Source organism: Cyprinus carpio, chromosome A3 (assembly GCF_018340385.1).
Source record: "Cyprinus carpio isolate SPL01 chromosome A3, ASM1834038v1, whole genome shotgun sequence".
Lineage (NCBI taxonomy): Eukaryota > Metazoa > Chordata > Actinopteri > Cypriniformes > Cyprinidae > Cyprinus > Cyprinus carpio.
This window is the reverse complement of record NC_056574.1, coordinates 1,875,013-1,886,921: the sequence shown is the minus strand read 5'-3', so window position 1 is coordinate 1,886,921 and position 11,909 is coordinate 1,875,013. Positions and strand designations below refer to the sequence as shown.

At 38.0% G+C, this 11,909-nt stretch overlaps 1 protein-coding gene across 1 annotated transcript; it reads left to right on the top strand.

Annotated features, from left to right (window-relative positions):
- The first annotated feature begins 212 nt into the window (after window positions 1-212).
- LOC109062283 (gastrula zinc finger protein XlCGF8.2DB-like) lies at window positions 213-11,044 on the top strand. Its single transcript, XM_042733682.1, has 2 exons — window positions 213-577; window positions 8,069-11,044. The coding sequence occupies exons 1-2, from the start codon at window positions 439-441 to the stop codon at window positions 9,043-9,045; spliced, it is 1,116 nt and encodes a 371-aa protein (XP_042589616.1). The 5' UTR covers window positions 213-438; the 3' UTR covers window positions 9,046-11,044.
- Window positions 11,045-11,909: the final 865 nt, after the last annotated feature.

Here is an 11,909-nt window from a genome sequence, read left to right as displayed (position 1 = left end):
TAATAATAATTAAAAAGAAAAAAAAAAAAAACAATAGAAACCATCCCAGAAATTTTAATGGTTTCCACTACAAATACCATTAGAAACATTACAAACCATCAACAGTCAGAGGGAAAGTAATATCAAGGGTTTCATTTGCCCATCATCACTTCTCGCCGCTTCACTCCAGTCCAGCGGGTGGCGCTAAAACACAAACGTTTCTCAACCAAACCCCAGAGGAAGAAGATATTAGTTTCTCCGTGATCTCTGTTGTTTTGTCTTGATGCTGGTTTAATACAAACTGTTAGAAATGCACCTTCTGTATATAGAAAAATACAGTTTTTGAGTCAGGTCAGTAAATACCTGTAATATTCTCATCCTCACAGTCCTGACTAAGTTTTGAAGCAAGCAGGAATATCTGGAGGAGTATTATCTGAACTGAGATCTGCTGCTGTGAAGATGGAGTTTGTTAAAGAGGAGAGTGAAGAGAACATCAGTGAACTAGAAACCTGGAGAATAAAACACGAGGAACCAGAACCCTTGATAATAAAACACGAGGAACCAGAACCCTTAATAATAAAACAGGAGGAACAGGGAGGTTGGTCTTTATTCTTCATTCATTTTTAATGAGTTTGTGGTTCAGTAAGATAACAAAGATTTAACAGGGTTCCTTCATATCCTTAAAAATCTACATTCTTTAATGTAAAAATAAATAAATAAATAAATAAGGGCTTAATTATCCTTAAAATGTCTTAAATCCACCTTTAAAAGTGTGAAGATTAATTGATTTTTTTTTTTTTTTTTGAATCGTAAAAGTGTTGTTCAGAGCTTGTGAGACACATCCGATTCACTGTTTTTACATTAGTGTAATTAGTGTAACGTTTTGTGGGCAAAGGTTTGTTTTCTGATTTATTAAGTAGAACTGTTTTCTGCTTAATAACTAATGTACATTTATGACACTGTACTTGGTGTTATGTTACCCTGGCCCAAAGAAGAAAAAAATTACATTTTATCTCTTCTGTCTGGATTTTTCTTTCTCTGTTGGCCCAAACGGTAATGAAAAAATATATTTGCTACAGGTCTCCCATACATAGATACATCTACAATGCCTGCTATTGTTTTCTTCATGTCAGAAATGTGAAAAGGTCCATTGTTCATTCATATATCTACATGAGCAAGTGATTTTGTGTTGCATAGAAGTTGATGGAGTCTTGCTAAAAATTTATGTATATGCATGAACTTAATCTATTATGGCTCATATATCATGTTTCAGTTATTATTATTATTGTTGTTGTTGTTTTTATTTTATTTTTAGGGGAGATGGTTTGAAAAGGTATTAAAAAGTATTAAATGTGATGTTCTGATACCTGTACCTTGCAGACAGCTCACCAGATTCAGTGGCTGTAGTTATAAAATCTGTAAAATAATGTAAATTACATGATTAAATAAATGGATCAAGAAATTATATGACTTCAAAATGCATAAAAAGGTAAAAACTGAAAAGTTTTTGTATTTTTTGAAAGTTATACATACAGATGACAAATTTGTCAAAAAGATCCCCTTCACACAGATCCATGAATCTTCACTTTGTGAAGAAACAATCCATGGCCATAGACTGAACAAGATGCTCGATTAAAGCATACATTAATATAACCAACCTCTTAATTCGTCCATGGTTCCATCTTCCAAATTAAGAAGAAGAAAAAAAAAAAATGAAATAAGCTGTTTTGTTGCTCAGCGCAAACTAGCTAAGTATGTATTAAAAAATACGATCAGATATTGCTCACTGAATGCTATTACAGGATGGAAGAAAAAGCTGCTCTAGAACTTTACTTGCTAGCTGACAAGTGACTAGGGGTGACCCCGAATAGTCGACAATTCAACGCTTCTATAGGAGAAGTCCGATTCGAATACCAATCTCACAGACGAATATTTGCAGGGTGTTATGATCATGCCATTTTGGCTATATGGGGGTGCTCAAATGTCTGATTTCACACGGAACTGCTGGTTTTCTCCCAAAGTTAACGGGGTCATATGATGCTGCTAAAAAGAACATTATTTTGTGTTTTTGGTGTAATGAAATGTTTATGCGGTTTAAGGTGTAAAAAAAAAAAAAAATCGTATTTTTCACATACTTGACGTTATTGTTTCTTCTCTATGCCCCGCCTTCTGAAACGTGTCAATTTTTACAAAGCTCATCATTCTGAAAAGTGAGGTACATGCTGATTGGCCAGCTATCCAGTGCATTGTGATTGGCCAAATACCTCAAGCATGTGACAGAAATGTTACACCCCTTAACATACTGTGATGCCGTGTCCCAGCGTGATGAGACAAAAATAATAAAACCTATTATAAACAAGGCATTTGTTGCATCCAGTGGGGAGATAATGACTGATTATAATGACTTACACTGTCTTTTTACGCGTTGTGTTGCATATTGTGCCACGTAAACATAAAACCATGTCTGCATTTGTGATCAGAGAAACGACAAACAACTAGCAATGCTCTACACTGCTTAAAACTCACGTTTGAATCATCAGTGGAAAATTCTTTAAATATGAAAACGTACTTACAGGCTGTGAGTCAGAACCACCAGACTGTCCTTGCAAAGTTGGAATTGCACCACTTTATAGAAACAACCTTCGTGCACAGCCTTCCAAAGTTCAGGAAAGGTCATCTGTAAAATCCTGAATATTTGGTTTGAACTGTTCTGGAACAGTGTTGTAAATACAACTTAGCCACTTATTTCTAGTCTAGTCTCTGTGCCAGTGAACCCAGCATCTTATCTCAAGGAATGTTGTGGATGTTCAGCAAGTTCAGAGACAAGTCTGTCCCTTCCCTCTTAGTGGTTTTCAGCAGGCGCTTTGCACTGCGAACAGCTCTTAATGCTAGACCAGTGGTTCTCAACCACATTCCTGGAGGACCCCCATCGCTGCACATTTTGTGTCCTTAATCAAACACACCTGATTCAGATCACCTGCTCATTGGTAGAGACTCACAGACTTGAAATGGGTGCGTCAGACAAAGGAGACATGCAAAAATTGCAGTGTTGGGGGTCCTCCAGGAATGTGGTTGAGAACCACTGTGCTAGACCATTCGCCTGGGGATACTCAGAACTGCTAGTGATATGACAAAAGACCCATGAACCTCACAAAGTCTCTGAAGATCTGGCTCGTAAACTGAGTGCCGTTATCAGTGACAAGCTCTTGGGGAATGCCGTGCACAGAAAAGTGCTTCTTCAGTTAGTTGATGACATTTTGCAAAGACAGGTTTCTTAATGACTTTATTTCAAACCACCCAGAACATATATCTACCAGCACTAGGTACTGTTGGCTGTTGGCACTGGCACACTCTGAATTTCCTTTGGTCAGCCGTGCTTGATGGTGTAGCACAGACTTTGCAGAGAGCTCTCCTCTTCAGTTTGTTCACTGAGCTCTTGCAGTCGGTTGACTGAAATCATATGGACAGCAATCACTTTGAATTCCTCTTCATATTTAAAATCTTTTGTTGTTACTTTTCTGGGAGCGTGTGACAGTGTGTCTGCCAGATATAGCTGCTTTCCTTTGTTGTAAGAAAGAGTCAGGTTGAACTTATGAAGTTTTGAAGTTGTGCTGGAGCAGTGTGTAGAGGTTTGTTCAGAATTGTAAAAGGGGCTGATGGTCTCTTTCCAGGGTTCGTACAAGGTGCTTAAATTGCTTGAAGTACTTGAATTTGACTTTTCCATATTTAAGTCCTGGAAAACCTCTGAAAACTGCCATATTTATGAAAAGGTACTTGAAAAGTACTTGACTGTACCTTACACTGGCTTCCAGTTACATTTAGGATTGATTTTAAAGTACTTTTACTCATTTATAAATCACTCAATGACCTAGGACCAAAATATATTGCAGATATGTTGATTCAGCCTTCCTTTCCAACTTGGGCACAGCTGTATCCACACAGTTTTCAAAAGTAAACTCAACTGAAGATGAGCGCGGACGGATCAGCGCGACACATGCGCAGTACCATGTTGTGCACGGCTGTCCGTGAGGCCCTCTTGATGACAAAAATAACGTAATGCCGGACGTTTTTTATCCCTTATTGCAACTCTCTGTTCTGGACTTAAACAAACTGCTTTGCAATGCAATCATTTTCCAAAATGTCATTTATGTGAAAATATATAGTCTGTTAACACCCGTTAACACAGGGCAGAGACGCTGAAGATGGACGCACGCACAGAGAAAAATACTGTAGCAGGCAGATCACTCACTGTTCATGATCCACGAACTATTGGAAGAAAATCCTCAATACTGATTTGGGGGTTTATATAAATGTGTTTCTGAGGGGAGCTGACTGTCTTCGAGGTATTTTCTTTTCATCTGGTCTCTGTATAGTTCATATTAAAGCAGTGTTTCAGCACAGATGATATGAAATGATATAAAGGATATGTATACGAATTATATAACTAAAATTAAATAACTGTCATTACAGATTTTGGTTAAATAAAGATGTCAGTCTTTATTTTTTTCTTTTAAGGAAACAAATCAAAGAAAAAAAGAATTAATTCTACAGTTACAATTAATTGCTAATATTCTGTATGTTGCTCAAAAACAACATATATTGTGTCCAGTGAGAGAGGAAAAAAAAAAAATTGACCCAGTCATTTACAAATAACACATTTCAGAGCTGTAACAACAATACCGTGATACCGTCAAACTGTGATATTTTTGCTTAAGGTTATCATACTGTTAAAATCTCATACCGGCCCATTCCTAGCTGCAATGTATTTCTTGCTTGTTCATCGCACTGTGCTGATTGACTGCATCAATTTCACTGGCACCAAGACACAGCTCGTAGATATGAAATGACTCCTCGCTGTTGTCTGTGTTTGCATCAGTAATCTGATTGATGGATTTCAAATTGTCTTTTGATGCAGATCTGCACTGGGACTTGAAATGAATCAACTTTTTACAATGGGGACATTGTTGTCCGAAAGCCTTGCATGCTGCCGATGCACAATGGCTTTTCTCCCCCTAGTGTTGTAGTGTACTGCAGTTAATTCACTGATTTTGCATATTTCAATTGTTTTTGCAAGAGTTAATTCACTTTCTCTGAGCAACACTCTTCTCTCGCTAACATTGTCTATGCCACACACCAGTCTGTCTGTGATTAATTTGTCTGTAAGTGCACCAAAGTTACATGTTTTTGCTTTATTTCTTAGCGTACTCACGTAAGCCTTGATGGTTTCTGCTGGTTTTTGATTTCTGGTGTTAAACGAATGTCTCTCCCATCACCACATCTCCGGATTGCACACTACTCTGAATTTACACTTTAAACATTCTTGATCATCTCTTGACTCTGCTGGTGTAATTGCATCTTGCCCATTTGCAGCCAGTATCGCTGGAGCATATGTGAATGAACGCTTTCTTTCAATTGCCTCTGGTTCTGCAAGATTGAGGAGTACATGGCTTTAGTTTTATCTGGCTTTTCACTGTGGGCTGCTGCGATAAATGTTGAATTCCAGTTCGAATTTTCTACTACATTACCGTCGAAGATCAGCGGGTTTGGTCGGTGAAATCCTTTGGCCATTGTGTCCTGTTTTATTCTCTTTCTTTGTTGAATATTTTGACTTCTGACACCATGTGTCATGAGTAAGGGCCCTGTGTTTCTCCCTCTCACCACCAGAGGTCACCTTCTCCATTCCTCCTGGACTCCATTCCCCAAACTCCACAAACCTGTCACTTATTACACCCACAGCTGTTCATCATTGTCATGGACTATTTATACACCACACTCCCACCACTCTGCCTGGCTGAATTGTAATTGTAATGTAGATTGTTGAATAATGATTGATGCAAGCACGTTTGTTGCCATATTATATCCCATTCCTGATTCTGTTTTGGAATCGGTTTTAGTTTAATTTTGTCTGCCTTTCTGTTCTTTAATAAAAGGTTTCACCTGCATTTGGACCCAGAACCTGTTTTATCACGTTGCTCCCTTACCACCCCGTAACAGAATTCGGCCAGCAAACATGGGTCCAGCAGGGAAACTCTTCAACATCCATCAGGGAGACCAGAGTATTGAGGAGTACGCCAGGGACTTCTTTGGAGTGGCTCATCGGTCAGCGATGGAGAAGACCTGCCTCATGGTCGTATTCTGTGGAGGCCTGGCAGAGCCCTTCAAGTCCCTAATGCCATACTGGGTACCCGAGGAGTCACTGGAGGACTAAATTAACCTGGCTCTTTATTTGAGCGGCTCAGCCTTCAGGGTGGAGTTACCTGAAGAGCCGCTCATAGTCCTCCAAAGCGGCAATCCAAGGGGCATCAGAGGCCTCGTCTGCCGCACCCATTACCTAACACCCGTTCCCGGAGCATCCTGGGCTGATATGCAGCATGCAGGAACCCCTGCTGATGTCGGTGCGAGTGGTAGTGTCGAGGCGGTGGTGCCCGCTGATGTTTGCCCCGAGGCAGCAGAGCTCATTTCAGGTCTTCCCGGAGGAGTGGAGCCTGCTAGTACTCTCTTAGAGGCAGCAGAGCTCACTTCTGGGCTTCCCAAAGCGGCGGAGACCGCTGATGTTCCCTCTGAGGTGGCGGGGCTCGTTTCAGGGCTTTCCGAAGCAGTGGACTGGAAGCCGTTCCTTAAAGAGGGGGTTCTCTCATGAGTCCGGGCCCTGCATTTCTCCCTCTCACCACCAGAGGATGCCATCTCCAGTCCTCCCGGACTCCATTCCCCAAAATCCACACACCTGTCATTTATTACACCCTTAGCTGTTCCTCATTGTCATGGACTGTTTATACACCACACTCCCACCACTCTGCCTGGTTGAATTGTAATTGTAGTTTGTTAAATGTTGGTTTATGCAAGCATGTTTGTTGCCGTATTCTATGCCATTCCTGATCCTGTTTTGGAGACCCATTCTGATCTGTTTTTGTATCGATTTGTCTGCCTTTCTATTTTATTAATAAAAGGTTTCACCTGCATTTGGACCCAGACCTGTTTTTTCACTGTGCTCCCATGCTGCCCTGTGACACCATGTAGTTTGTTATGGAGACCCGAGACTTTTGTAAATTGGAAAACAACATGTTTATTAAGTCTCATGTAGAGCTCGCATCACTCAATCACTTGTATATCAAACTCATCTAACCAGTAGGGGGCACTCCAACACAGGAAAGACCATATATGAACATAGCTTCCTTAAACTCTTCTTGACAATATCTTAACTAACTGAAACTTACATCATCAGTTATCTACAAAAACTATGACTGGGACTGTCATATACATAACATTTTAATGAGAACAATATTATAATAGAACGCTGCAAATTTTTAGAGTTTAATTGCCGTGTTTCTGCACGTTATTGTGTGAAGAACACATCAACAAAAGGATTTCATTCAGAGCATTCAGGGCATTTTGTGCAGATACCATATACATGATAATATTAATGTTATGTTGTATAAATAACGAAGCATATTTTATATGAGATCAATTATGAGTTAAATCCCATTGATTAAAAACTGCTGTTTCATTCTACTGGTCATCTTCAGCACAGCTCAAAACAAAAATGCAGAACATTAATAATACATAATGTTATAATGAAAGCACTATATAAAAAAAAAAAAAAAAAAAAATGTTGTGAATTGTTTGTTTTGCTGATGTTTAATGTTAACTACCTTTTAATCAAAACATTATTTTTGCATCCATGAAGCATCCGTTACACATTTTCCCTGTGTGTTAACGTCAGTAATTATGGCACTTGGTAATGTAATCTAATCTGAGAAAGTGGATATATTTTTTTTTGTGTGTGTGTGTGGGTTTTTATCATTATAGTGTGGATGTGTACACAGACTCCCAAAACATTTATCTTCAACTAACAAGTAAAAGTTAATTAATAGTTCTCCCTTTTAAAACATGGGATTTGTGATGTTTTTAAAATAATAATTTTTAGATCAATGTACCTCATTCATGGGAAGTTTCAGGGGCATATAATTTATAAAAATGCATCAAAATTATCAACCTTTTGTATAGAAATTGTCTGGTTTACACTTACATCTGGTTTCATCAGGATTACTGTGAGTTACTGAAAATGAACCTCTTTTACTTTTATTTGCAGAGTTGGTTGAAAAAAACGAGGAAAGTGAAGAACTGAGTGAAGTTGAGGAGAAAAATCATGCTAAAACTGGAGAAAAACCTTTGAGTTGCTCTCAAACCAAACAGAAAGATTTGAAGAAAAGAAGAGCCAAGAAATCTTTCACCTGCACTCAGTGTGGAAAGAGTTTGACCAGCAAATATAAATGTGATGTTCACATGAGAGTTCATACTGGAGAGAAACTGTTCACATGTGATCAATGTGGGAAGAGCTTCACTCAATCATCAACTCTTAAGGATCACATGAACATCCACAATGGAGAGAGACCGTACAAGTGTTCACACTGTGACAGGAGCTTCAGTCAGTCAGGAATCCTGAAAACACACGAGAGGATCCACACTGGAGAAAAACCGTATACATGTGATCAGTGCAGGAAGAGTTTCACACAAAAAGAACACCTTAAGGGGCATATCAGAGTTCATACTGGAGAAAAACCATTCTCTTGTGATCAGTGTGGGAAGCGCTTTGCACACTCAGCAAACCTTAAGGATCACTTGAACATTCACACTAGAGAGAAGCTGTACTCATGTGATCAATGTGACAAAACATTTTTGAGGGCATCACACCTAAAGAATCACCTGAGAGTTCATTCAAAGGACAAACCACATTCATGTCATTTGTGTGGACAGAATTTTTCACGTCTACATTATTTTAAAGTACATCAGAAAACACACACTGCTGTGAGAGAAGAGTACATGTGCTTCGAATGTGAAAAGACTTTTACTTCAGCTGAACATTTGAAACGACACCAGAGGATCCACACTGGAGGGAAACCTTACAAGTGTTCACACTGTGACAAGAGATTCACTCGGTCAGGAACTCTGAAAACTCATGAGATGATTCACACTGGAGAGAAACCGTATCACTGCTCTGCATGTGGGAAGTGTTTCAATCGTTCATCCTCTCTACACAGACATACAAAAAGCAATCACAGTAAGTAAATCATCTTCAGATCAGCACTTTCAGCTCTGATGCTGCGTCTTCACCAAATGAGACACAATAATGCATCAAGCAATAAAAAATAATCTGGATAAATCTGTCCTAACCAGTCATTACAAGCGACATGACAAAGAAACATTATCTAAATTTTCACAGTGAATAAAGTTCATCTTCATCTTCAAAACCAGCAGATTCTACTGAGAGATTCAGATTAACTCAGAGATCAAGTTCCTCCCCAAAGAACAATGTCAGAAAGTTTTATTTTTGTAAATTATTTTGCTTCATGAAATAAATATCACTGTGATTTCATATGAGTTTCAAATTCAATTGTATTATAATGCATATGTGTCACTTGTAGTTTGCTTATTCTTACATGAAGGAAAGTAGAAGATTTTTACAAACTGTTCTTGTTTAAGAAGCAGAAGAAGAGGCTGTAACAAAAAGACAAATTGTTGATTTGTTCTTAATTTTTGTTTTTATAATGACTAGTTATGTGTTTAAAAAATGCAGATTCAGAATAAACTGTCGTGTAGCTTTGGAACTGATCCTTCTGTGCTTCTCTTGTAAGTATGAATGAGTACCTGAAACCAGAATTAAACGAGCCCTGGGGCTGAATTACGAAAGACCGAAGTATTGATAAGTTCTGATGTTATCGGTTCTGTTATCGCTACTGGAGAAATTAAGGAAATACACTTACAATTTATTATTGCTACATAATTGTTATCAAGCTAACTGTGTCTTGCCAACTATTTTTATATGGGACTATAAAGCGATGTATTAGAGAAAATCTGATGTGTCATGAGGACTTTATGGCTGCTGTGTGTGTGTGTCTGTTAAATTCACATGACTGTAGTAAGCCATTATTATAAGTTTACACCACTAATCTGTAATAGAGAACCGGATTGCTCATGACATCATAAAAGTGAAGGCACTGCACTCCCATATTTCTATTCCCCAGTATTCCCATACATTCTATTTAATTAATAGGCAATTGTATGATTTTAATGAGAAAGCATCACCTAACAAGTCAGCGATTTTATATCTGAAATATTCCTGTACATTCCTACAACGCAAACATCCTATGCATGTAAATTTGGGTATTTATATTAATATTGGGAATTTCCCTTGTGAATTAAAAAGTTATGCATCATATTCATAACAGTAGCGAACATCAGATGACTATCAGATGGATGATATCCTCAACGTATTACACATGACAAAGTGCACATTATGATATTTGCATATATGTGGCACATATATATCTGATTAAAGTTGTATGCTTTGAATTTGCATAAACCTTAATTCACCTTGTAAATAATAGATTATTCTTAATATTGTGTTAATAGGGTTGATGAATGTGATCAGAACGAGAACTACAGGAGTTAAAGCTGCAGTCACTCTAGACATTGATCATGTTAAGTTTCACTGTAAAGTTGAGCAGGAATGCAGGGAAATTGGCTTGAGCTTGTGTTTCAGTGTGGCACATTCACATGCGTATGTGGTGCCCACAGAATATATATACTCAAATATAATAATATCTTATTATGTGTACTTAACATTGGAAAATGATTCTTTTTTTAAGATTATTATTATTTACACTGCCTGAGCAGAAACTCTTATTTTGAAACGGGAAGATCACATTTACGGACTGTCTCTGCAGCTGCTGCTCATACATACAGAGGAGCTGGCAGAGAAGAGACACTATAGGGATACCAGGGAATGAAACAGCAGACAAAATGGCTAAAGATGCAATTAAAATGGATAATATCAGTGTAGCAGTCACTTTAGGCAGGGCAGAAGGAAAGTCTTTGATTAAGCACGTTGGTAGGAGTAAATGGCAGAACTTCTGGAATGCATGTAAAAAAGGAGATTTTTATAGAATACAAAGTAACATAAAACAAGGTAAAATGGGTCATTATATAAATAGGAAGAACTTTTTTTATATACACAAGATTAAGAATGGATCAAACTAATCTTAATGCAACACTTCATATAATTGGCAAACAATTCTGGTTTATGTAATGCATTAGATGTAAAATATATATGTAAAATATATATATATATATATATATATATATATATATATATATATATATATATATATATATATATATGTATATATATATATATATATATGAGCAGGAAAGAACTGAACGTACTGTATAAGAGATGCAAACTTTGGGTATTTTGGAATTTACATTATATAATATTTTAAAGGCAGGAGTAGAATTTAATGAAATAATTACAGCATTAATGAAGTTCTGCTCTTATTTATTAATGAATTAATGAAAAAGCTCTCCATGGCGCCGCACACAGCTGCTTCAGTGCTTGGCTCCCCAGTGTTTGTACTGTTTTTGTTTGTATTTCCAGTTTTTTGTTTAACAAACACGATCAGTTTCACCAGGGATGAACTGCTGAACATTCGGCAGAACACACCACAAAATCTTTTACCGGATTTCAGTTATTCGGACGTTTTACTGAACGTTGTTGTCGGCAGAGCAGCGACGCTGATCAAACGCTTCAGGACGTGCAGACAGGTTTTGAACACCGTTGCCTAGCATCCATCTGGCAAATCTCCGCTCTCTACCCAACAAAACAGAAGAACTCCTTCTGCTCTCTCGGACAAATAAGGATTTCTCACACTCTGCTGCTCTGTGTTTCACGGAAACCTGGCTGAATGATGCCATTCCAGACAGCGCGCTCCATCTGCCGGACTTTCAGCTATTTAGAGCAGATTGCGACGCAGAATCAATGGGGAAATCGTGTGGCGGCTGGACATGCTTTTACATCAATGAATGGTGGTGCACAGATGTTACTGTGTTAAAGAAGATGTGCTGTTCCGATCTAGAAGTGCTCTTTGTTAACT